Source organism: Camelus bactrianus, chromosome 9 (genome assembly GCF_048773025.1).
Source record: "Camelus bactrianus isolate YW-2024 breed Bactrian camel chromosome 9, ASM4877302v1, whole genome shotgun sequence".
Taxonomy (NCBI): Eukaryota; Metazoa; Chordata; class Mammalia; order Artiodactyla; family Camelidae; genus Camelus; species Camelus bactrianus.
The window spans coordinates 15,666,449-15,694,135 of NC_133547.1; the positions used below are offsets into that span (position 1 = coordinate 15,666,449).

The 27,687-nt window shown below is 43.1% G+C and overlaps 1 protein-coding gene across 1 annotated transcript; it reads left to right on the forward strand.

Annotated features, from left to right (window-relative positions):
• Positions 1 to 1,856: 1,856 nt before the first annotated feature.
• LOC123615356 (zinc finger protein 549) lies at positions 1,857 to 23,727 on the forward strand. Its single transcript, XM_045512921.2, has 6 exons — positions 1,857 to 1,987; positions 2,764 to 2,801; positions 5,436 to 5,562; positions 7,048 to 7,118; positions 19,804 to 19,930; positions 23,577 to 23,727. The coding sequence occupies exons 1-6, from the start codon at positions 1,966 to 1,968 to the stop codon at positions 23,651 to 23,653; spliced, it is 462 nt and encodes a 153-aa protein (XP_045368877.1). The 5' UTR covers positions 1,857 to 1,965; the 3' UTR covers positions 23,654 to 23,727.
• Positions 23,728 to 27,687: the final 3,960 nt, after the last annotated feature.

Sequence of the window (27,687 nt, forward strand, 5' to 3'; positions counted from 1 at the left end):
CAGAAGCTGAGTCCCCAGAGCTCACTCACTCAAGAGCTGCGTCCTGGCTTTTCGCCCAGGGGACTAAGTCTTGACCTTTCACTCCAGAAGTTGAATCCTCACTTCTCCCTTCACAATTCTAAAAGGATAAACGTTGCAAACATTTTGCTTCAGAAGCTAGAATCGTCAGAGACTTTTCACTTTATATTTTATAAATGTATACAGTGTTGACATTTTATGTGTTTAAGTATTAGGAAAAGTAACATGCACAAATGCATTTTGCAACCTTAGTTCAAAACTCCTGTGCCTTTAGAAAGGATTCCTGGTAGTAGCAAAAAACAAAAAACACATGAGCCCTATCCACAGGAACCACAGCAGAAGGATGAAATTTTCCTAAACTTACACCAAAATCACCTTTTAAAACAGATTTTGTGGTCTTAACCCCAGAGTGTCCGATTGAGTAGGTCTGGGTTCACAACTTGGAATATGCCCTTCTAAAGATTTCCCATGTGATGCTTTTGTTGTTTGTTCACAGATCAAACTCAGAGAAGCAGTGCTCCAGGGAAGGCAATGCTGCATGCTGTCCCAGACCCCAGTCCACAGGGCTGGAGGTTTACAGACTCCAGGTGGCAGATCCCAGAGTTCTCACTGACATCCCTCAAGGTCTCTGCAGTGAGTAAAGCAGAGACATGGCCATCTGGAGGTCCTAGCCTCTCCACTGCTGAGGGACCTAGTGAGGAAGCCCCAGGACGCAGGTGATCACAAACCCTGGCCAGGCTCCACCCACAGAAGTCCCCAGGGCACTTGATTCTTCTGCCTGGAACTGAAAAAGAAAACAGAAAACTTATGTGGCTTATTCCTCACCTCCTTCTAGTGTTTACTCAATTATCCTCTTACTAATGAGACCTCCTTTACTGCACTGTGTAGTATTACAGCCTATCTCCCTACTTCTCGGCACACAATCACTCTCCTTTCCATTTTGCCTACTACATTCTTACTACGTGATTTAGTATTTCTTCTTTCGTGTTGCCTGTCTCTTCCTTAAATATAAGCTCCGTGAAGGCATGAGGTTTTGTCTCAATTGTTTCATGTCTCCCATGCACCTAGGATAGATGCTCATTAAGCTTTTGTTAGAGCAGAGAATGAAAATGACACCATAGATCGCTGTTCATTTTCACCATTCTGGTAACTCTAAATGACCTCTTCAGTTTTGCCTCTAAGCTGGAAAGGAAATGCTCAATATTTTCAAGAATGTTAAAGAATCACATTTGGAGATAACATCCTCAGTGAGTCCATTTGCTTCAGGGGGGCCCAACATCTGTCTTCTGTCTTCTTTGTCCTGGTCCTATCTGATGGCTTTTTTTCCCTTGTCCCTGACAGAACATACTGAAATGCACCAAACCAACTAACACTTCAAGCTACATGCATTTGAAGAGCAATGAGGTACGTTTATTAGTTCCCAGCTACGAGTGGCGGCAATTTGGATGTCAGTGATCCCACGGAATGATAACTCCATTCGAATTTGTAGCCTTTGGGAGCATTGGCAGTATGCTTAGCCTCTGGGAGCGTATTGAGCTTGATGGAGTATGAAAAAATATGTATCAGCACTTCAGTGATCGATTGCTGCCAACACTGCCCCCAGAAATTCGGGTGCCTTCTCTTTGAGAGGAAACAAATCACCTTCTCAATCAAAGCCTGAAGGACGCCTTTTTGGCAAGTTGGAGGGGACGAGAAGTGTGCCCTTCGCCGCATGACGAGCTGGGACTATATTACCCAGAGTGCTCTGCGCCGAGTGGCAGCAGCGCTGATCCAATGAAGGTGCAGGAGTGGAGTTAATCCGTGTTTGGCGCGGAAAAAATAGGGGCGGGACTTCCAGTCTCGCTTTATGGCGGGCATTTTGGCTGGTTCGGGACTAGTACGCCTGATCAGTAGCTCCCAATCGCTGGGTCCGGTCTGAGGTATCCGGAGGCTGAAAATTCGAGACGAATGTCGTCCTCCCTGCACAAAGGTGAATCTAAGGCTCGGAGGGGACCGCCGGGGTGATCCCAAGTTCCAGGGCTGGGTGTTGTCCTAGCCCCCACCCTCATCATCCGTCACTCCCGCCCATCCACAGGCCTAGATTTCCGAGGCCTCAGAGATGGATCTGGCACAAGTTGGTAGTGAGTCCTTCAGGCCCTCACCTGAACCGTCCTCACTTTTGATTCCTAAAGGCCGAAATATGAGGAGCCTCTTGGGATCACTGCAGCCTGGGCCTGAGCGTCCAGCACCCTCAGGAGGGAGGGAAAGGGCGCTTGTCGGGGGTGTCCCCGTTTCCGAAAGGAACGTGATGAGATGTGGGAGTGTTACAAGCAGAGGGATCACCATAGGCTTAGAGGGGCTACAGGTCCAGGAGTGTTTGGGAAACCTGGGCTCCGTGTTGTGTCTGTACAGAACAAAGTGTGAAGGGGAGTCAAGGCCGGAATGGCAGGTGGAGGAGGCGTACCTAAGCGCTTACGGTGCTTGGAACCATGGAGGCTTGTGAACAGAGGAAGGACATGGTCTGAGTTAGGGTTTTTTAAGTTTCCCTGAAACTGCAAAAGGGGTGATGAGGACAATGAGGCGCAGGGAGGTTGAGTCCTTCCCCAAAGTCACACAGCTGGTAAGAGGCACTACTGAAGACCGGGCTACAGAGTTAACAGTAAGCCCAAGGTCACCTGGTTCCAGGGCTAGGCAGGGGCACAAGGGAGCCTGAGCCCATGGAGCCCTCCACGTTGCTTGCTTCTCACAGTCTCTCTCTTCCCACAGGTTCCATGGCCGCAGAAGTGTTTAAGGACCCTGCACAGGTGAGTGGGGCCTCACCAGTCCCAACCTCCCCCGACACACACATGTTCTCTGGGATTGTGATGCTCTAGGATGCAGACTGCCACTCGCCTAGCCTTTTGGCCTGGAGATTCTTTTGAGAAACACCAGACCCTCAGCCAGGGTTTATACTGAATGCTTCTTATGTCTGGCAACCAAGGGAATGAGGTGTGGAAAATTATCCCAGGCATGTCCAGATGTTTGAAGGTACGACTGAGCTGGAAGTGTTCAGAGAACCACATTTCTCTTTCCTTTATGGCGATCAGGAGAGTAAGAGTTGGGCCTGGAATGGCAGCCTGAGAAGTCGGATGTTTTCCTGGAAGTGATGGGAGCAATGGAATGGGAACAATGAGGTTGTGTGACTCGGGTCTTAAAAGGCTCTCTGGCTGCAGAGCGGAGAACAGATTTTGGGGAGTGAGGGAGGAGGCAGGAAGACCAGGGATGAGGCTACTTCACTAGTGCTGGTGGTGAGTATTGGTGGTGACTGAACCAGTATGGTGGCCATGGAAGTGGGAGAAGTGGTTGAATTCTGGGTCTGTTTTTTAAGTATGGCTGACAGGATTTCCTAATGTTGAGGGTGACAAAGAAAAAGGTATGAGTCAAGGATTATCCCAAGCTTTTGGAAGGAAGAAAGGAAAAGTTAGCAATAATTTTCAGTGGGAATAGCAGGAGTTTTGTTTTAGCCATGTTAAAAATCTGAGATGGTTTATTAGAGTCCACTGGTTGAAGGCATCAAGTTGTCAGCTGGACACAAATGTCTGAAACTCTGGGAGATGGTTCAGGGTGGAGACAGCCAAATGGTGGTGGCTAGTATGTGTATCCAAAAGGAGGTGGAGCTGTGGGTCACATTTGGGAGGAGGAGTCTTCAGGTTATGGTGGTAATGCTATCAGCAGGCCAGGACAGGGAGGGTGGCGCCCTAGGAATGGGTCTCTTGTTTGAGCACGTGGTTAGGGGTGGTGTGCATCACAAGCACAACTGAGGGAGAGAACTGGCCATGGGAGGGGATTTGGGAAGAGGATGGTCTGGTGAGTGGTCAAGGCTTCTAAGGGCAGAGGGGAAGTGTAGATCGATGCAGAGACATAGGAGTAATTGAGGAAGCATGATGGTGAGGCTGGTTTCTATTCACATCTGTATGGACTCACCAGGATTTTTTGTGAACTTGGAGTGTTTCAGGCAGGCTGGTGGATTAGCTCAGGGGAAAATGTGGTTCTGATAGAGTCACTAAGCTGGGGAAGGGGAGCCCTGAGGTTGGGCTTTGATTGAGGGTTAGGTTAAAAGAGGAGAATTATGACTAATGAGGGGACAGCAAGTGCAACACAGAAGTGGAAGAGGACCATGGGGCCTGGAGTCTGCATACAGTTCTAAATGGCTGAGGGTGACAAGCAACAGAGCCAGGAAGTGAGGCTTTCATAGCAGGATTCAAGGCTGCCCTGAGCGGGAGGAACCATTGAAGGTCTGGAGTAGTACTGAATCCTGTTTGCATTTACCAAGCATAATCTTGATGCCACGTGGTGAGTGACACATGGTGGCCAGGGAGAGATTTATGGCATGGGGCAGGGAGGTGGTGATGGTGGCTGTGGGGTCTGGAGGTACAAAAGAGGTACATTCTATAGAACAATGTGCATGTGGAAAAGTATGAATTGATGTCACCAGGGTCCTGGTGTTGGGGACTGAAGGATGAAGGGAGGGCCCAAGTTTGGTTGTGTTTGGGAGGCCCCACCTGTGTGACTTCCTGGGAATTGCCTGGCAGGATAGATGGAGCCCTGCGTGGCAGGCCCAGATCTTCATGGCATCTGTGTGCCCACCTGCCTAGCATTGCAGAAGTCCAGACATAGTAATTAATGGAGCTGTGAGGAGGGAGCAGGCACAAGTGACACCAGAACCTGATACCTCATCTGAGTTGTGGAACTGGGGAGAAATATGAGCATAGGGTGGATATGTGGGGATATGTTTGGGGGGTCCTCAAGAGAGAGGCTGTGTGGGTTTTGGCTGGCAGAAGTCCCACCGAGACAGAATGAATTACTTGAGACTCTGTGGAAAAAGTCAAGAGAGCGAGAAGAAGTCGGGAGCCAACTCCACAAACCTCTCAAATGCTCCCACATTTATTGTGTATAATCAAAGGAAAAAGTCATTAACAGTTGCATAATGGTATGCGGGAATTTAGGGAAAGACAGGATGAGATAGAGATTGTAGAATCCACAATGAGCATAAAGGCTTAGTTTATCTTTAGGGAAGTCATTGGGAGAGGGGAACAAGGTACATTCTTTAGATATGTTAATTACAAACCAGATCACCAGACCAGCCAGTTCCTTGTTAGGGGGATAATAGACTATCTAACAGCAGGCACACCCAGCATTTATAGCTGAGGGCCTGGGTCGTTGCTTTGCAATGAGCAGAGTGCTAACTAAAACCTCAACCATGCAAGCAAGGCACTGTCTCTGCTTTTTACAGCAAGGAGACAGGAGTGCGGATGCACAGGCACCTGCTTACAAAGCAGTTACTAAGCACATTTGTTTTTCTTAAAGGTGACAGGCGGCTGGGGTCTGTTACAATTTGTTAACCCAATCATGGGCTCCCACAAGGCTGTTCATGGTTTCCTCTCTCCTCATCATGGCAGGGCAGTGTAACCTTTGAGGATGTGGCTGTGTACTTCTCCTGGGAGGAATGGGCTCTCCTTGATGAGGCACAGAAACTCCTGTACTGCGATGTGATGCTGGAGAACTTTGCACTTATGGCCTCTCTAGGTAAGAACCTCATACCTGCCACAATACCTTTCCCTTTTCCCCAGGGACAGATCAGTCCTTCTCACATCAGGACCATGGATACACTGCTTCCTTCCCCAGGTCCCTGGGGAGGTGCTCTGTGTAGGGCTGAGCTGTTTGCACTGTCCTTTCTTCTTCAGGCACATCCCAATACCTGCTGCCCCAAAGCCTAGAAGGGAAAGGGTCAGGAGTCTTGCAGTTAGACTTTTGGATCCCACTTTGCTTTCCCTTCCTCTGGCCAGGTGACCTCCCTGGCCTAGGTTCTACTCCTTCCTCTAGCTGATGTATCTGCCACGCTAGGAATTCCAGTCATTGACATGGTAACTACTTAGGTGGCCCATGGGCTATTCTTGCAAGATCTTCCTCTGTATTTTTGTGGGGTTTTTTTTTTTTTTTTTTTTTTGTAATATTTAGTTTTCTTTCCTATGGTCTGTCACTCTGAGTTGCTCTGGGCCAGTGCTGGCCACTCACCTGTCCAGTCTTTTCCTTAGAACTTGCATTATCCAGGTACTGTGTTCAACTGAGGGTAGAGGAGAGAGTTATGGGTGCTTCTCAGGGTGGACAGACTCCAGCTCCACAGAATGGACCCCAAGGGTCCCTGGTCCTATTGAGTGGCAGATGAGAGGATGTGACATCAGGGTTGTGTTCACATCATACTATGAGTCTGTTCTGTTTCCACTACTGTTTTGGTGCCATTGCCAGTGGCCACACCTCATTTCTGTTTTTTCTTACCCACTCTTTTTTTTAAGTAAAAGTAGATTTATTAGATTTATTCAGAGAGATACATAATCCATAGAGTGTGAGCCATCTCAAAAGGCAAGAGAAAGGCCATGAGGCCTAGGAGATACCCATTCCATAGATAGAATTCAGGCCTTCTCAAAAGGCAAGAGAAAAGGCCTCCTTACCCATTCTTGACACTTTGCCAACTTGTCATTTCTACACTCTCAGCCCAGTTCAGTTCTCAGCTCTCATAATGGATTCCACATCTCACCCATTCTTCTCCACTGCTCCCGCTCACAGTGTTCTCCACCATTGCCCCATGTATATTGTGTTGTGAGACGTGCACGTATCTTTAAGTAGTCTTTGAACATGAGCTACTCTGATGCAATTGAGTTTTCTTGGACCCAAACACACCCTTCTGCACAGCAGTCCTGTGTCATCAGCAGACAAGTGCTAAAAACCTCAGAGTGACTTGTAGACCTCCTCTTTACACTGCACCTCATCCATTCTCCTTCACTTGGTCTTCACTGTGTCTGTCATTTCCCCCATGCTGTGACCTTTAATGGACCAGAGGACCATTATCGCACAGCAGCTGCTTCCTCAACCTGATTCCAACTCCCTCCTCCTGACAATAATCCTCTGGACTCATGTACACTCATTCATTAGCGTATCAGATGCTCATTTGTGATGGGGTTGCCCCTTCCCACCAAAATCAACTGCACTTCACCTGTATTTCTTTGCTTTCAGGTTATTGGCGTGGAGTGGAAGATGAGGATGCACCTTCTGAGCAGAGTGTTTCTGTAGAAGGAGTGTCACAGGTCAGGACTCCCACAGCAGGTCCCTTTCCCCAGATATCCCACCCCTGGGAGACGTGTCTCTGTCTTGAAAGACATTTTGCACTTGGCTGAGGAAAGGGGCACACATCCCAGGCAGAAACCAGACACTTATGGGGTATGTGGGAAACAATTCTTTCAGTATAAACCTTCATCAGAAGCAGCACAGTAGAGAAAAACTTTCAGAAGAGATGTGGCAGGGCATTGTTTGTGAAGAGCTACAAATCCCACGTGCCAAGGCCTTTACCTGTAACGAAGTTGGGAAGTGCTTCCTGGTCACTTCTGGCCTCCTCTAGCACCAGGCCACTTACAGCAGAAGCAGCCACACAGCAGCATACCATTTTGAGTGTAGGATGGCCGTTCATGGTGGGAAAAATCATTAGAAGTGTAACAAGTGCAGGGAAGCCTTCAACCATAAACCCACAGCTGTTCAGCACCAGAGAGTCCCCAATGGAAAAAGGACTTCTAAGTTCCACAAACATGGAAGTCTTCATCTGCAAATACACAGCTGTTCTCACCAATGAGTTCACACCAGAGAAAGGCCTTAATAATGCAGTAAATATGGGAAATTCTTTAGCCAAAGCTCCAGCGTTATTGAAAACCAGAGATTTCACACTGGAGAAAGACCTTCTGAATGCAGTGAGTGTGGCAGAGGCTCCTGGAAAGCTTCAGCCTCATTAAATATTAGGTAGTTCACATTAGAAGAAGGCCTTATAAGTGTAAATAATGTGGAGAATTCAAATAATGTGGAGAAGCCAAAGCATCTCCCTTATGCAGCACTGAAGATTACACACTAGAGAAAGGCCTCATGAAGTACAGCAAGTGTGGTGAAGCTTTCAGTTCAAGGTCTCCTCTGATTTATCACTGAAAGCTTATCTGAAGCTAATATGAAAAAACTTCAGGCTAAAAGTCTGTCCTCGTTCAGCATTAAAAAATCCACAATGGAGAAAGGTGTGAGAAGTACCATGAATGTGGGAAAGCCTTCAGTCAAAGATTTTCTCTGATTCAGCACCAAATATTCAACCAGATAGGCTTTATGAGTGCAATGAACTAAGGAAGTCTTCCATCCAAAGGTCTAACCTCATTCAGCGCCAGACAAGTCCACACTGCAGAAAGACCTTTTGAGAGTAGTCAAAAGAAAAAAAGCCTTCAGCTTCAGAAAGCCTTCAGTTGATAGTCTGACCTCATTGGCACCAGGAAATTCACACAGAGGAATCACCATAGACATAAAGGGAATGTGCAACCTCCTTGTTCAGTATAACAACACTAGAGGAGAGCCTTTGTGAGGAAGACATCTGCCTGATGTTGGGTCTTTTAAATGTGAACATCCACAGTGAGGAGATTCTCTGTAAGTTCTAAGTTTTTGGGAAGCTTTCGGGAGCTGTCTTGCGCTTTCTAGCCTGTCCAGGGCCCTTAACAGATTTATTGATTTATTCTACTGCAAGTTTCTGTTGTAGAAACCATCTCACCCTTATACCTGGTAGGGTCTCACAGCGGTCAGTTTCAAGATGCCAACGTGATGTCACTGAACATGGAATGAGAAGAGATGCTCAGTAGCACATCATTATATTCTTTTTCCACCATGCTGATAGAGTTGCCGTAAATTAACCCAAGAACATAGATAAGAGTAAAATGACTAGGAAGGACAAGCTATGAGTATTTAGTACTTTTAGTTTTCAAACAGCTTTACTGAGATATGATTGACTTAAACTGCACATAGAGGGTACAGTTGATGTTTTTGATATATGTTTGCACTCCTGAAACCAAAATATTTCCTCCTGCTCTTTTTAATCCATTCTTACTAACATAAACCTATTACTACATGGACATACTCTCCCTTTGTAATGTATATTTTCACATATATACTGCAGAGAACCGTTTTGAAGCTCCATGAACTATTCCCCAGTCTTCCATTATTTATCATTTCATGGCCATTCTTAATTCATCTATCCCCACGCTTATTACTGAGTTACTTATAATCTACACATCATGTCATTTAATTCACAAACGCTTCACGATGCATTTCCAAATATAAGGGCTCTATCACACAAAATAAAAATCCTCTAAAATCCTTTCAAATATGTTACAGTGCTCAGTTTTCTCAGTTGTTTCCAAAATATGTTTATTTTTAAGGTGATTCATTGCAATCAGTATCCAAAATGTATCCATATGACTTTCAATAGGCATTTTCATAACTCTCTTAACCCATAGCTGCCATTTACCTCCTTTTTATCCGTATATATTTGTTGAAGTTGCTGAGTCACTTGTCTGTTAGAATTGATCTCATTCTATATTTGGTTTCTTGCAACTTTCTGATTTAACTTACCCTTCTCCCATCTTTTCTGTAAACGAAATATTGACAAGATGTATAATTGGGATCTGCTCCTGGCAGGCAGGTGTGTAACGGTAACACTGGGGGATACACAAATGTGACAGATGTGTGATGGTGACACACTTGGAAACATGGTGTGACAGTATGTTTTGCTAGCACACTGAAGCACAGTCTAGAGACACACAGAAGTTTCAGGTACTAAATGTGCCAGATGTGTAGTGAGTGAGACCGCAGCACAACCTAGAGTCATATACATATATTTGGGGGACTGTGTGTGACAGGTTGTGATATACCTAAGTACAACCTTGGAAGGTTCCCACATATACCCTTGGGACACTGTGTGACAGATTTTGGGACTTTAACACTTTAACACAGCCTGGACCCAGATACACACACAATATCCATAGAGAAAAGATGTGTAACAGACATGAGACACATTCAGCTGACATATGCAAAACATACCGGTGATCTGTGAGACAGGAGGAGATACTGACGCACCACAGCAAGTGTGGTGATACAAATACTCTGTGGAGCCTTGTGAAACAGGCATGTGATGGGGTACCCCAATGCCTGGTGTATAGGCCATATGGCTACAATCACACAGTTCCCATGGGTCAAGTGTGATGAGACAGGAACCCCTGGCTTGGAGAGAACAAAACTCCATCCCTGGAGATTTGCTGATGCACTGATAGGTGTCAGAACAGAGAGCCAGTGTGCCTAACTTGTCATAACTTAGAGACTAACCCATATTTGATGATTGAATGGAGCCCCAAGTAGAGATATTGCAATGTGATTAGTTAATGGTCTGAGGCCCAGCAGATAATCTGGGCAGGAGAGGAATCTGGGAGTTTTAGCCTAGATGAGGGAGCAGACATGTCCTGCGGAAGATAGGTAAAAGTATTTACAACTCAGGGGCCCTCCTGGGGCTGCAGGTTTCCTACCCCCGTCCACCATGCTCTTCCCTCTGTTCTAACGCTGGTTGGACCCCAGTCTGGTGGGCAGTGGACATGCAGTTGGCTGCATGGACAACAGATACCTGAGTGTCACCAGGAAAGGGGCAGGCTCATCTAATCCCTGAAATTAGGTCCATTTCTACACCATAGCTACAATTACATATTCTGTCCTCCATGCCCCTTGCCTCCTCTGTTCCCCATGTTTTGCCCCAGTCCCCTGTCCTCTGCACCACCTCAGCCTCCCCACTTCGCTGAACCCCCTCATCCTCAGGGTACCAGTGAGAGAAAAATAGAACTTCTCAGAATCCTCTGACCACACACAGGATGCAGGGAGTGAGCTGCAGAGAAGAGTACAAGCTGTAGTCTAGAAAATTCAGTGTTGGTTCTGGCTGTGCCCCTTTCTTGGGCTGTGATCTTGAAAGGTTTCCCTCTCTATAGTTGGCCTCCATTTCCTCAGGTCTAAATGGGAATATTTACAACTCCTTCCCTGGGTTGAGGAGACTAGAGAGATCATGAGTGTGGTGTGTGTCCCCCAGTGCCAGGGCACGTGTCAGCCCCCCTCAGATGCCTTTTCTGTGAGGGATGTGGTGATAGCTCTGCTTCTTTGTTCATGCCTACAGAAATGGGCTCAAGGGTAGCTGAAATAAATACAAGAGTAACAGATAATGGAAATATTTCACATCCTTATTACCAAATTGATAGTGGAGTCATAGGGTTTATATATATAGACCATGGACTAGAGAGAACTAGGTTTAAGAATTGCCTCTGCTCATTAGACTAAGGACACGGTGGACAACTTGCTAAGGTCACTGACCATGATATGGAGAAGATGCTGGTGTTTGCCTCATACCTGTGGAGGATTGATAAAAATAGTAAAACATATTGAGTCAAAATAACTGATTAAGGGCTCTATTGGAAAAAGTAGACAACATATAAAAACAAATGGTAATATAAGCAGAGAGACAGAAATGCTAAGAATCAAAAGGAAATGCCAAAGATCAAAAATATTGTAACACAAATGAAGAATGCCTTTGATGGTTTCATGTGTAGACTGGGCATGGCTGAAGAATCACTGAGCTTGAAGATATGTCTATGGAAACTTCCCAAATGGAAATGCAAAGAGAATAAAGAATGAAAATACAGAATAGAATATCCAAGAACTACAGAAAAATTACCAAAGGTGTAAAGGACACAAAATCGGAATACCAGGAGGAGAGTAAGAGGGAAGAGCAGGAGAAATATTTGAAGTAAAAATAGCTGGGAATTTTCCAGAATTAAGGACTACACTGAACCACAGATCTAGGAAGCTCAGAAAACCCCAGCAGGATAAATACTAAAAAAAAAAATCTACACAGAGGCATGTCATATTCAAACTTCAGAAAATCCAGTAAAAAAGAGAAAATCTTGAAAGAAACCAGAAGAGGGGTACAAAAAGCAATTTATCTATAGAGGAACAAGGGTAAGAATTATATTAGAAATCATTCAAATGAGAAGAGAGTGGAGTGAAATATTTAAGAAAGAAAAAAAAACGAGTTTTGTATCTAATAAAGTTATCCTTCAAAGTGAAGAAGAAATAAACTCTCAGATAAACAAAATCTGAGGAAATGCCTTTCAAGAAATGTTAAAAGACATCCTCCAGAGAAAAGGAAAATGATATTAGGTAAAAAACTCAAATCTCCATTAAAAAAAAAAAAGGAAAAGTATCAGAAGGAATAAATGAAGGTAAAATAATTATTTTATTTTTTCTTATTTTTAATTGATTTAATAAGTAACTTTGTTCAAAGTAATAATAAAATATATTGGGTATTTATAACATATGGATAAGTGGAAGTAATGTTAGCAGTGTTATAAGGGACTGGACAGAGGATCTGAGAATACTGTTATAAGGTACCTGCACTACCTATGAAGCAGTACAGCATAATTTGAGAGTGGGCTTAGATTAGTAGTAAGTATATATTGCAAACTCTGAAGGAACCAGTAAAAAAAAAATTTAAAGTATAATCAACATGTTAAGAGCAGAGAGAAAATGGAAAGATATAAAATGTTCATTTAAAATCAGAGAAGGCAGGGGGGTGGGAAGGGACAGACTGGGATTTCAAAATGCAGAATAGATAAACAAGATTATACTGTATAGCACAGGAAAATATATACAAGACCTTATGGTAGCTGATAGCGAAAAAAAATGTGATAATGAATATATGTATGTTCATGTATAACTGAAAAATTGTGCTGTACACTGGAATTTGACACAACATTGTAAAATGACTATAACTCAATAAAAACAGTGTTTAAAAAAATCAGAGAAGGCAGGAAAAAGTGGGAAATACTAAAAAAGAACAAGTATAACAGGTAAAAACAGTTATAAACATGTTATTAGTCCAACTATATCAATAATTACTTTAAATGTAAATGACCTAAATACACCAACTATAAGGACAGAAACTTCAGAGTGGATAAAAACACAAGACCCTATATATTATCTACAAGAAACCCACTTTAAATATAAAGACACTGATAGGTTAACAGTTAAGGGACAGAGAAAGAAATACCATGCTATCACTAACCAAAAGAATGCAGAAGTATCTATATTAACATCACTTCAGAGGCAGGGAATTTCCCGTGTATAAAGGGGGAAATTACATAATAATAAAGGAGTCAATTCTCTAAGAAGATAATGTGGATCCTTAATGTGGATGTTCCTAACCACAGAGCTTCAAAATGTTTGATGTAAAGAATACTTAAACCCAACAGTAAGAAAACAAACCACCTCAATTAAAAAATAATAATAAAAAACCCCAGTTGAAAAAAGGGCAAAAGATCTCAACAAATACCTTACCAAAGAAGATATACATAGGGAAAACATGCGTATAAAAAGATGTAACTGTGGTGCTTCCAGGAATGGTGAACCCCTCTGGCGGAATAAAGCTGTTACAAAAAGTAGACAAAGTGCTTAGTGGGTGGCCAGTGAACTTTCTTTATGCTGTGAGTTTAGCTGTGATTTAGAAGCAGTTTGTTACAAGCTAAAGCGCTGGGGAGATGCAACACGGTGAAACTTTGTGCTCGACACGGGAGCAAGGATTTCTGTTGGCATAAAGCTTCCAGAATTCACCGTTCAGAACTTTATTCCTACCCTTAACCTGTAAATGAACATCGTTTTAGTGTTTGTGGGAAATACCAGCCATTAGAGACTAAAAAGACTTTTGTTCTCAGTCACCACAGGAAGAGATGAAGATACAAACACAGTTTTTTCTGAGACAGTTTGCCCTTTTTCCGTTCTCCACTCTCTGGACAAAGGGGTCTTGACACCTGTGCATCCAGCACTCTCACATTGATCCATCCCCCCCCACCACCACCCGGTGGCATCAGTGGGAAGAAAAAAAAGATGCAAATCATATGTTATTAGGGAAATGCAAATTAAGACTATAATGAGATACCCACACACATCTATGAGACTGAGTAAATTTTTAAAAACCTGATTAATACCAAATTCTGGCAAGTACATAGAGCAATAGGAACTCTCATTCTTTGCTACAGGGAATGCAAAATGGTATGACCACTGTTATGGGTCCCCCCAAAATCATATATTGAAGCCCTTACCCCCCAGTGTGACTATATTTGGAGATAGGGTCTTTAAGGGGCTAATTAAAGTTAAATGAAGACAGAGGGGTAGGGCGCTAATCTGATAGGACTGGTGTCCATGTTAGAAGAGGAAGAGATACCAGATCTGTCTCTCTCTCCCTCTCCCTGTGCACACATAGAGGAAGGCGATGTGAGCACAGAGCAAGAAGGCTGCCATTTGCAAGCCAGGAGCAGAGTTCTTACAGAAACCGAATATTTTTCAAATCTTGATCTTGAATTTCTAGCCTCTAGGGTGAGAAGATAAATGTTTTTGAGTTAGCCACCCAGTCTGCAATATTTTGTTATGGTAGCCCAAGCAGACTAATGCAGCCACTTTGCAAGGCAATTTGGCAATTTCCTAAAAAGTTAAACATAGTTTTGCCATATGATCCAGCAGTCATGCTGCTGTATATTTTCTCAATTGAGTTGAAAACTTATGTCCACACAGAAACTTGCACAGTAATGTTTCTTGCAGCTTTATTCATAATTGCCCAAAACCAAAAGCAAATAAGATGTCATTCTATATGTGAATAGACTAAAAGAACAACAAAAGCACACACACAAAAGAAAATAAAACAAAACTGTGGTACATACATATAATGGAATTCAATGATTTTTCTAAAAAATGAGTTATCAAGGCACAAAAGACATGGAGGTATTTGTCTTTCTCCATCTGCTTTTTCACTTAGCGTAATAATACCATTCATGTTACAAATAGCAAGATTTCATTCCTTTTTATGGCTGAGTAGTATTCCGTTGTGTATATATACCTCTTCTTTACCCATTCATCTATTCATGGACATTTAGGTTTCCATATCTTGGCTATTGTACGTAATGCTGCATTAAACATAGGGGTGCATGTATCTTTTTGAATTGGTGTTTTGTATTTTTCAGATAAATACCCAGAAGTGAAATAGCTGGGTCATATAGTAGCTCTGTTTTTAAGAGCAATCTGCATACTGTTTTCATGGTGGCTGCACAAATTTACAGTCCCACCAACAGTATACAAGCGTTCCCTTTTCTCTAACATTTGTTTTTTTGGGTGTTTTTTTGTTTTTTGTCTTTTCAATAATAGCCATTCTAACAGGTGTGAGGTTATATCTCAGTGTGGTTTTGATTTGCATTTTCCTAATTATTAATGATATTGAACATCTTTTCATGTACCTGTTGGCCATCTGTATGTCTTTTTTGGAAGAATATTCAGATCCTCTGCCCATTTTTAAAATTGGGTTGTTTGGGGGGGGGTTTATTGTTGAATTGTATGAGTTCTTTACATATTTTGGATATTAACCCCTTATCAGATATACTGTTTGATTTCACTCATATATGAACTCTAAAAAACAAATAAAAACAAACTCATAGATGCAGAGATCAGATTAGTGGTTACCAGAAGGAAAGGGGGATGGGAGCAGGCAAAATGAGTGAAAGTGATCAGCTCTATGGAGACGGATGGTAACTAGGCTTGTGGTTGTGATCACTTTGCAGTGTATACAGATGTTGAATTATAATGTTGTACACCTGAAACTTATTTTTTAAAAAAGAATCACCTGGAGGGCTTGTTAACATAGAGGTTGCTGGGCCCCATTGTCAGAGTCCTTGATTCATTGAGCCCAAGAAGTTGCATTTCTAGCAAGTTCCTATGTTGTACTGATGCTTTTGGCCCAGGACCACACTTCAAGCATGACTTCTGTAGACCAAGCTATTTGCATAGATTATTTTCTGCACAGGTTGTAGTGCTAAGTGGATATGATGAAATACTAATGCAACACCAGGGCAAAACAAAACAAAATTCTGCTTCCTTTCTACAATTTCATTCTAATTAACATCTATTCTCTCTTGGGCTCTCTGAAAAAATCTTTTGCTGTTTGTATTTGTAGCCAACACCAAAATAAGCTTGATGCAAGAGTTTATTACGTAGCCCAACATTTCATTTGTAATGGCAAAAGATTTGTCTTCTTTCTCTAAAAGAGAAGGGGTGGATTTAAGAGGCACAACAGTTAAATGTGATGTTTGGATTTGTTTGGATGATGAACTGAACAAACCAACAATAAAAAAAAGCCATCTTTGGTATAATCAGGAAATTTTAAGTATGGGCTGAGTATTTTAAGGAATCTTTTTTTAAAAAATTAGGTATGATAATGGCATTGTGGTTATATTTTTTAAATGTTCTTACCTGTGGGAGATGAATACTGAAGTAATTATAGGATTTTCTTTAAACTACTACTCAAACCAGGAAAAAAAAGGAGGGGACAGATGAAACAAGAGTGACAAAAATTAGAATAAATGTTAAAACTGAGTGACGAGTACCTGGGGATTCATTAAATTCTTCTCTTTATGTATATTCTTATATGAAGATTGCTAAGTGAAAGAAGCAATATGAAAAGGCAATTGCATGATTCTAATTATGTGACATTTGGTAAAAGGCAAAACTATAGATACTGTAAAATCTTTGGTTGTCGGGGAGAGGGGGAAGCTCGGAGGGATGGATAATTAAAGCTCAGGGGATTTTTATGGCTGTGAAACTATTCTCTATGATACTGCTATATATTTGTCAAGACTCATGGAACTGTGTAACACAAAGAGTGAACCTTAATGTGTGCAAATTAAAATAACAATTTAGGAAACAGAGGGATCCCAGAAAATAATGCATACTGCAGCCAGAGAATCTAACTGTATCATGAATGTATGAAACAACCTTACAGAGGGAATGGGAAAAAGGTGCTGACCTAAGTAAATTTGGAAATGAATGGGATCTATAAAACTAAAGGCAAAATGAACTGCAAATATGAACTTTAGTTAATAAAGTTGTTCCTACAGGAGTACAGGTTAACAATTCTAATACTGCTTTACATGTATACTGGAATTGAACCATTAAGTAAATGGATGGTGGATGGTAGAACCCCAGTGTCTTACTGTTGGAGCAGGAATTTACAGATAAGCAAAGGAAGGAGACTAGAATGATCCATGTGGTAGTGGATTAGAGTGGCGACATCAGTAAGAACTCATGTTGAATATAGATATGGATGGTATATACATGGATTAGTATATGTACATATATTTCTTTGTTTTGTTAGCCAAGGAGGGCTTAAAAGCAGTGACACCTCTGTAGCAGTGAGCACACCTAGTGCTCAGATCTTAACTCTAATACAATTCTCTAATAAAATGAATCAAGCTCCTTGGAGAAATGGCTGAGTCTAGGACTGGGGCAATATGCATGGAGCATCTTTAATGCCAGAAAGTGGGGAAAGACTCCAAAAAAACCCCACACAATAATGGGAGCATGTCAAAGAGACACAGGAACCAACTGTAAGAGATAGAGATAGATATATAGATATGTAACTATATATATGATTATAACAAAGTACAAAAGTATATGAATACCCACTGATATAAATAGATTATTGAATAAGTCAGTGAATGGGGAATAAAAGGCAAATCTCCTGAGATGAAGAATTCCAAATAAATTAGTAGATATCAACCCTAAAGGAGAGGAAGCATAACTCCCCACTCCTTAAGAGTAGGCTGTGCAGAGTGACTTTCAAAGAGTAGAATACGGACAATGGGGAAAAGAGTAACCACAGTGGAGAACCCTGACAAAAACTACTTCAACCAAGTAATCAAAGTCAGCATCAACAGGCAGTCATAAATCACGTAGATAATATGTCCCCTTCTTATGATGTGATAAAAATGGCATTCTACTTCTGTGATCTTCCTCCCCTAAACCCACAGCCCCATGAGAAAAAAACCCATAATCATGAGAATAACAGTTAAGTTCCAGTAGAGGAGCATCCTACAATATACCTGACCAATACTCCTCAAAACAAACTGTCAAGATCACCAGAAACAAGCAGTCTGAGAAATCGTCACAGGCAAGAGGAGTCTAAGGAGACATAAATAATGCAGTGTGGTATCCTGGATGGGGTTTTAGAACAGAAAAATGTCATTAATTAAGTATTAAGGTAATCAGAATTAGCTATGGACTTTAGTTAATAATAATATATCAATATTGGTTCATTAATTGTTACAAATCTTATGTAAGATGTTAATAATAGGGGAAGCTGGGCAAGGAGGTGGTAAATATGGAAACTCTCTAGTATCTGCTGACTTTTAAAACACTTTTATTATGGTATGATTCCTGTACAGTAAACTACACATATTTCAGATGTACAATTTGATGAACTTTGATAGATGTATATACCCATGAAACCACCACCACAACCAAGATAGCTAACATTTCTATTACTCCCCAAGAGGTGTGAATTTCAAATTCCCAATTTATCCCTTCCCACCCCCTTTACCCCATGGTAACCATAAGTTTGTTCTCTATGTCTGTGAGTCTTTCTGTTTTGTAGATAAGTTCATTTGTGTCCTTTTTTTTAGATTCCACATAAAAGTGATACATGGTATTTTTCTGTCTCTTTCTGACCTGCTTCACATAGAATGACAATCTCTAGAACCATCCATGTTGCTGCAAATAGCACTATTTTATTCTTTTTTATGGCTGAGTAGTATTCTACTGTGTATATATATACCACATCGTCTTTAGTCATCTGTTGATGAACATTTGGGTTGTTTCCATGTCTTGGCTATTGTAAATAGTGCTGCTGTGAACTTTGAGGTACATGTGTCTTTTCAAATTATGTTTTCCTCTGGATATATGTCCAGGAGTGGGATTGCTGGATCATATAGTAAGTCTGTTCTTAGTGTTTTGAGGAATCTCCATACTGTCTTCCACTGTGGCTGCACCAATTTAGATTCCCACTGACAGTTTAGGAGGGTTCCTTTTTCTCCACACTCTCTCCAGCATTTATCGATTTTAATCATGGCCATTCTGACTAGTGTGAGGTGATATCTCATTGTAGTTTTGATCTGCATTTCTCTAACAATTAGTGATGTTGAGCATATTTTCATATGCTTGTTGGTCTTCTTTGGAGAAATGTCTATTTAGGTTTCCTGCCCATGTTTTGATTGGGTTTTTTTTTTATATTCTGCTGACATTTTCTGTAAATCTGATACTGTTCTGAAAAATACAGTCTACTAATTACCAAAAGAAAGAAAGAAAGAAAGACTTCCAAACTCTTAAACACACACACTTACACGCACATACACACGCACGCACGCGCACACACACAAACACACTGAGTCCTTACATAAGCCATTCACTCCAGTGTTTGCTTTTGCAACATTTTCTCTATAATTCTCACAACAACCTGGTGAAGTGGGAACTATTACTATATCTATAGGGAAGTTGAGGCTCAAAGAAATGAAGTGTTTTCCCCAAGGTCATGCACCTGGCAAGGTTTTGTTTCTAGAGACTGGACTAAAACCTGGGAATCTTGAGTCAAGACCTGGAACTTTAGACACTTCAACACAGCACGTGAAGCCCTCAGCATGGTGCTGACACAGTGAGAACTAGTGAGGCTCATATGCTGCTGCCATTTTTGTTGAAATTTTTGTCACATTTTCCCATTCTCTGACACTCCAGAGCACTTACTGTCTGCACCTTACAGTCCTGTGGACTGGTCCTGACCTTGTGTCCTCCAATGGTTTCCCACATTGACTGCTTCTCTCTCTCTGACACAACTGCCTTATGTCCAAAGGCAGCATCTTCCTCCACATCGAGCACAGCACAGAGCTTTGTTCACTAGGTGTGCTTGGTGATTAAGGTCTTGGTTCTCTCTGCATCTTTAGCAGTAACCAGGCAATAGGCTCTGGTCTCATCCAACAGTGCCAAGGTCAACATGGCTGTCTCTGTTTGACTTTCCAGGTATCGATGACCTTCAAGTACTTGGCCATGACCTTCACTTGGGAGGAGTGGGGGCAGTTGGATATGGCTCAGAAGACCCTATATCGGGAAGTAATGCTGGAGACCTGTGGGCTCCTGGTCTCACTAGGTAAGGCTCACCTCCCTCCTATGTGGCGAACCTGCACCCTCTTTCTTCATTTTACCCTCTCACTCCAGGCCTGACTGGTAGACAAGGCCTCTGGAGTCACCCTCCTTTCCACTCATAACTCCTGCTGTGTTCCTGCCTCACTTCTTCTTTCCTGGTCTCCCTGTGTTCATCCAGGCACCATGAGGAGCCAAAAAACAGGAACTGAAATCAAGAACTAAACCAAGCCCATGCACTCTGATACCTAGCACAGGCTAGCCTCGGTCTGAGGCCCTGATTCCAGAGTCTCACCAGAGCAAAGCTAAATGGTCAAGGTTTGTTAGGTTAGGTGTCTCCATTATCCAGGGAGCAGGGGCTGGAGATGAGTGGCCATTCTCTAAAAGATCCATAAGTCAAGCAGGCCACCCAGCAACATTGAAACTACACAGCCTCAGCTTAAAGGCTTCTTTTTCCCTTGATTCTTACATGTCATTCCTTGCTTCTGAAAGCCTGGGCCAGAATCTTCTGCTGATACAGGAGATGATGTTAGAGGGTATGCAGACTTATCAGCCGGCATTGATGGATATCTGAGAAAGCCATTCCTTTTCCCCTTCTCTTTCCTGCCTTCTGATAGTTGTCAGGAGAGTCTTAGTTTAATGGGAAATCTTTGATGCCTCGTCTAACTTTGGCTAATTTCCCTCTTCAACAGAAGGAGCAGCCCCTGACTCACAGTGTAGGGCAGGACACATAAGCTTGCAGGGACTTAGAGCATTATTCTGTTGTGTTTTCATTGTTGTATTTTGATGGTAGCCTATTTGTGAAAACTGAAACTAGTTATACCATTTATAAGTGATACAAGATTCCCTCTCTGAAGAAATCAATTTAAGTAAACAAAATGTGGGTCAACTTTTTTAAAAAGCAGCTTACAGCTAATGTCCCCTGAGCACTCACTCCCCATGTCAGGCCCTCATCCTAGAATGACTCTTGCTGCTCCAGTAATTTAATTCCCACAATGTCTTTTGCTCACTCTGAACCAAACTCTTTCCCGTCTAGGAAGCTTCTGTCCAAAGACAACTATGATAATTTTTAGGATGAGTTGTTATTTGAATATGCTTGTTTATTTGAGGTATAACTTACATTCAGTAAAATGTACAGTCTTCATTGTCCAGCTCAATGTGTGCATTTTACTGTGTACCTGCTCATGTGACTTCCACCTAGATCAAGCTTTGGAGCATTCTCTCCTTCAGAGCAGGTGTTCCCCACTGTCTCCCAGTCAGTTTTCTCCTAAAGACACCACTGCTGATCTCCAACCCCAAATATTGGATTGGCTCGTTCTTGAACATTATATGATTGGAATCACACAGTGTGCACTGCTTTGTGTCCAGGATCTTTCACTCAACATCCTGTTTGTGAGATTCATAGCACAAGGATTAATTTCTGTCCTGAGACTGTTGATGCAGATGGCCCCTGGTTTATACAGATTCCCTTTGCCTCACTTTGCACCATCACAGATCATAGCTCCAGAATAGCAGAACACCCAGCATTTCCCAAATAAAACGGAAAGAGGTCAGTCAAGTATCAGTTGATTTAGACCAGTGCTTTTCAGTCTTCCCTGGGCACCTGAATCACTTGGAGAGCTTTTAAAGCATTCGTGTCCAGGCTTCTTCTGCAGAGATTTGGTTCCATTTGGCTCATGGTGAAAACCAGGCAACCCCAGGTGGTTCTGATGCCCAGGGAGGTTGAGACACTGACTTAGGTTAATGAGAAAATAGCTTCTGGGGTGAGGGTGTCACCTTCCTGGAGTCCCAGGGTTGTGTGTAAAGGGAAGACTGGCCCTGAATTGGATCCTGTGGGGTGGAAATCAAGGGTAATGGGTGTTAGGTAGACAGCCATCACTACCCTCTACAGACCTTTGGTCCCAGGATGGTGTTTGTGTTCTTGGTTTCTAGGTGACAGGTCAGCATTTTCTTTGCAGGCATGGGAGCGGCCTCATTCCAAGATCTCATCCTTGAATATCACACTGAATAGAGAGGTTCATTGGTGTCTTTCCCAAACACTGCTGTCCTTTGTTTCCATAGTCAGGGTATCCTGTTCCCAAACCAGAACTGATCCACCTGCTGGAGAATGAGCAAGATCTATGCATGGGGAAGAGAGGCCTCTCCTAAAGTTCCTGTCCAAGTGGGTGACCAATAGCCAGCAGGTTGGGGTGGAGGGTCACTGCACCCTGCAGACCAGTGGGGGACCACTGGGAAGCCTCTTGTTGTAACTTTCCCAGGGGCCTGCGTGGCCATGGAGCTCTCTGACCTGTCCTCCTACCTAGTTACACTCTCCCACGTTACTTGGGGAGGAGTAGGTTGTATTTTCTAAATGTCAGGCTGCAGGCTCCGTATCTTTGGGAGTAACACCTAGCTTTGTCCCTCTTTAGCTTTGTGATCACAGGGCTGTTGAATGATCTCATCAGTGCTCAGAATGCTAACTACTGTAACAGAGAAACTCTAATCTCAGCTACTCAGCACAGGGAGTTTTGTTTTTATTTTTTTCTTTTCCTCATTTATGCCAAGATCTGTAGGTCAGTGAGAAGCTCTGTACCACACAATTATTCAAGGAACCAGGTACCTTTTATTGTCAATATGTGGCTTAATTTAGGCTTTCCTGGCATTATCTGCCCAGCAGAGGGGACAGATGAGAGAGGAATGAAAGAAGTCATACTCATTTGTACACATAACATTGCCATTTCCACCGCATTGACATTCCACTGACAAAAACCAGGGCTTTGGCCACACCTGAATTCTCAGAGGCAGGAAATGGTTAAGCTGTGTGCCCAAGGAGAAGACCAGGTGGGTTTGGTAAACATCTAGTTGGTCTGCTATACTCAGCCTACATTTAGAAAATGATAGAAATGACACTGGCTCATTTTACTTCATTGGCTTGTTTGAGAATGTAACTAGAAAATACGTAAACAGCATAGCATAGTGCCTCACACATAGTCAGTGGTTCAAAAAAGTTAGCTATTTGTATTGGAATTCTGTGTGCAGTAATATTCATCATAATGAGTAAGAGTAATATCACACATTTTCTTCGGGCTCAGGTGGAAAGAGCCTCCATCAATACCTCCATTTTATACTCTGTGTCCCATCTTCTTTATCCATTTGTCTGTCCATGGAATTAGTTGTGCTTTGAATGAAATTTCAAATTCACTGATGAAAATTATATCCCTCATGAAGGGCATTTGGGGCCAATAAAGATCACTGACTGCTAACTGGAACATTTCTCTCATGTTCATCTAATGTGTAATAGTTGATGTATTTGGCTTGAAGTATATCCTTTTATTTTGTAGGTTCCTTTGCCTCACTGTTCTTTAGGTGATAATTTTTTTTAATTTCTTTTGATTGCTTATTAACAATCCAAATTTTCTTTCTTCTAGTTTGGCAGTGTATACTCTAATTCGTAGTATTGCTTAAGCTGAAAGTCAGAAACACTTAACATAATGGAACAAAGAGTTTCAAATACTTTACCTTCTTCCTGCACAATGTTAGGAGACTTACAACATTAATCAAGGTGTCCCGTCTCAATACGTATATGTTATTGAAGCTGTACATGATGATTCTATCATCGTAATAGAATATTATTCATGCTTTATGCAGATAATGAGCATTTTTTAAATCCACAGATGCACCTCTCTCTTGGATCCTCATTTCTTCTATCATCGCAGATCTTTCACCTGGGATGACCTTTCATCATCATTAAATAGAAAATCCTCAAATAAGAAGTTCGTTTTATGCAGGTTAATTTTACATTAAATTTCTCATTTATGACATGAAGTAGTTCGTTTCACACTCTTGTTTCAGAAACCCTGTAGCCGTGTTTAGAGAGTTGGGTTAGCAGTTATTGCTTCAGCAATGTGAATAGGCCCCTCCACTGTGTCCCTGAACCACAGCTACATGTTCATAGCCTCCACATCTGATGTTAGGTTAGGAACAGAAATTCTAACATTGAAATGGAGGCAGTGATTGAATGAGCTTTGGGATTGTCACATAAAAAGGATAAGAATATTACGTATGTAGGAGAAATAATACAACAGGCATCTGGTGGCCAAATTGATAGGTTGTGCTGGAAACTGGCTAGGTGCTAGGCAACCCCTTTTCCTCTTCCTGGACACCCAGCTGCCCTTATACTTAATTGACACTTGCCATTGCAGGTTCAGGTGATGGGCTGATGAAGTCCTGATGAGGGCAATACTTGGTGACCCTGAGTCGCTGCTCATCAGACTGTGCTGTCACATAGTCAGATATTTACACCCGGTGTGGCTGCCCTGAGGGCCAGAGGGGAGGGAGGAGGGAGGCGATGATCCTAAGAATTAGAGATGAACAATGACTTGTCAACTGCTGTCACATTCTTGAAATCATGTCAATTCCACTTACACTTTGGCCTGAGGGCGGTGAGACATAATGCTCTCAAGTGTTGAGTCACATGGTCTGTAAGAATTCATCTCTTAGACAATAGGCCTGCCTGTAGTTATGAAACCCTTCATGATCTATTTTTAAGAATAAAAATGTTCAAAGGAGCCAAATGGTACAAATTAGGTTTTGCCCATGTTGAGTCTGATGTTCCAGAGACCCCTGAGTGGAGGTTATGAATAGGCAGGACTAGACACACAATTATGCTGGGCTGGGGAGGCTTTCAGGTTACAGGCATCCAAAATGGGGCATCTGGTGTGTGGATGAGTGTCGAATTGTGGGTTAGATTTAGGAGGAGGAATCTTCTGGTCATGGTGGCGATGAAAGCAGGGAAAGAAAGGAGAAGGTGGGGCCCGAGGACTGATGATTGATTATCTTGCTTGGGCAAATGGGTAGGGCAGTCATCACAAGGACAGGGGAGGGAAAACAGTGGCCAGAAGGGGTGCATGTGGGGAAGATCAGGGTCTGGCAGGTGGCCAGATATTCCAAGGAGGAGTGGATCTGAGATAGATTCTGAGGTTTAGCAGGAATGGAAGTAAAATTACAAAAAGGCCTGAGCTGGGGCTTATTCACCACTCTGTGGACATACCAGGCTTTTGTCCTGGTGATCATTGGTGATGAATGGACAGAATGTGCAGCACAGATGAGAAAAGGATCCATGACTGGAGTGATGCGTCCATAAACCAAGGAACACCAGGGATTGCCTCAAATGCCAGAAGCTAAACAAGTTACCTATGAGCAAGTCTTTGATATGCAAACTAACAATCTGGGTCCATACTCCCACCCACCTCCTTTAACAGGCTCTTGCAGTCTGGGACACTGTCCCTCTGCCCTAAATCATCCCAGAGCCAGAGCCAGGACAACTGGATACCATGCCATAGCCCAGAACTTACCAAAATTATTCAAACTCTAATGTAAAACCTGTTCAGCTTACCTACCCTGCTTTGCCCATTCCTCCCTGCAAAAACCACAGTAGCCTCTGGCTCTTGCTTTCTTGTCATTCCTTCTGCCTCCTGACCAACCCTGGTGCCTCTCCATGTGACCCTGCATGGCTTACCACGCTCCTTCCCCTTGGGAATTGTAAGTAGTAAACTTCTTTGGAAGACAGTTTTCTCCATGTCGGTCATCTTACCATACCTGAATAAAATAAATCCCAGGTACATCTTAAAATACCCTGCATACCAGGCCCAGAGTTTAGTTAGTGTCTATCTGCCTACCTGTCTATTGTCTTTGTGGGTTAACACAGTGATCATTGGGGTATGAGTTGAGAGTGGGCACCAGTGGCACCAGTGTCTGGTATCTCTGAATTGGGAAGTTGGGGAAGAGGCTGAGCATGGGATGGATGTATGGGAGGATGGACTGGGGCTCTGCTGATCATGGAGTCAACTGCCCCCACAAAAAGGGCTGTGCCTTTGAGGATTTCACTGTTTGATTTCCCCTGGGGGCAAGGATGACTGCTTGATGAGGCTCAGAGGATCCTGTACTGTGAAGTGGTGCTGGGCAACTATGCACTTTTCGCTTCACTGGGTAAGGCCTGGGCTGTTCTGCCTGTCCCTTTCTCCCCAGGGGTAGTTCTCATTCCCATAGCTGGCTCTTCTTCCTTCCCCACTCTCCTGGCATATATGCCATGGGTTCCAGGGCCCAGCTGTTTGCATGACTCCAAGCTGAGCATTTCTCTGCCTGCCCCAACCACTGCCACCCTGAAGCTTGCAGATAAGGGGCCGGGAGTCATTAGTCTTGAGATCAGCCCAGTGGATCCCATCTGACTTGGCCACTCCCTCCTCGGATGGTAGTCTTGTCCTGGGACAGTTTGATGGTTTGGGTTCTGCTCCCCTTTTTAGCTGACATTTCCTGGGTTCTAGCTATGCCAGGAATTATAGGCACTGACATGGTCACTACTTGGCTGGGACCACTGGATTGTTCCTGCAAGACATTCCCCATAGGGGTTTGTTTGCTTTATTTTGTTTCATTTAAGTTTTCTTTCCTATAGTCTGTGGTAGAGTAGTTCACCTGGGTAACTCCAACTGAAGATGAGAGGAGAGTCCTGTGTGCCTGAGCAGAGCAGACATGACTGCAGCTGTGGCAAGAGGTGTTAGAGGGGGTCTGGCCTTGCTAAGGAGGAGCTGGGGGATAGCGTAACGTCAGGACTCGGTGCAGATCACACCAGCAACCTGTCCCCTGTTCACTATTGTTTGTGTTCCAAAGCTAATGGCCATACCTCCTCCGTGTCATTCCTTCCCCGTTCTTAAAACTTTACCACTTGTTATTTCTACTCTGACGTTGGGCCCCACTCCCTGTGATGTCCATGCCTCACCCTCACCACTACTCACTCTGCAGTGCTTTCCAACATTGGCCTGCAGTTAATGTGATTAAAAATGTAATCAGCTTTTCCTGGGTCTGGACACACAGTTCCACACAGGGTTCGTGTGTTACCAGCAGCCAAGGCCCTGCTGAAAAGCGTTTACAGAGAAGTAAGCTGGAGACCCTGCCTCTCCATCCAGTTCTGTGCTCCATCCTTGCATCCTTGGCTTTAGCAAGGACACGGCACTGTTAACGCCTCTCCTAGATTCTGTGACATTTAGAGGCTTACTAGTGCACAGCATCCCTTCCTTACCCTGACCTCAGCAGCCTCATCTTCCCAACAGTTCCCATGCATGCATACATTTGTATGCCTGGGTCAAGCTACATTTGTGAAGGGCTGTTTCCACTCACCAAATTAACAAGAATTCCTCCAGCATGTCTGCTTTCAGTGTTTTGGCATGGAGTGGAGGGTGAGGAGGGTCCCCTTCTGAGTTTAGTAGGAGTGTCACATGTTAGGAATCCCAAGGCAGGTCTGTCCACTCAGAAGACCTACCCCTGTGATATACATGGTCTACTCTTGAAAGACATTTAGCACCTGGCTGGATACCAAGCCACACACCCAGGGCAGAGACCACACACTTATGTGGTATGTGGAGACAGTTCTGATTTAGTGTAAACGTTCGCCAGCAACAGATGCAGCAGAATGTTGAGAAGTCCATCAGAAGGGAAGAGGGCAGGGCCTCCTTTGTGAAGAGGTGCAGAGACAACACAACAGAGAAGACTTTCAAATGCAGGGAGGTTGGAAAGGGCTGCTCAGCCACATCAGGCTTTCTCCAGCATCAGGTCACTCACAGGGGAGTGCCCTGTGGGATGGCAGAGGAGGAGCCTCATAGGAGCACCAAGTGCGCAGTGGCTTTTCCCAATGTGCAAAGGCAATGCAAGTGAAGTGAATCTGGAAAAGCATGCTACAGTTTCACATTTGGTCAGCACCAAAGAATCATACTGGAAAAAGGCATTATGAGT

What these genes read in the sequence shown, in the direction of transcription:
- LOC123615356 (XM_045512921.2), top strand. Translation starts at nt 1,966, where the DNA reads ATGTCGTCCTCCCTGCACAAAG. An exon ending in CTGTAGAAGGAGTGTCACAG is followed by an intron (nt 7,119 to 19,803) that starts GTCAGGACTCCC and finishes TTGACTTTCCAG; the next exon opens with GTATCGATGACCTTCAAGTA. An exon ending in TGGGCTCCTGGTCTCACTAG is followed by an intron (nt 19,931 to 23,576) that starts GTAAGGCTCACC and finishes TTAAATCCACAG; the next exon opens with ATGCACCTCTCTCTTGGATC.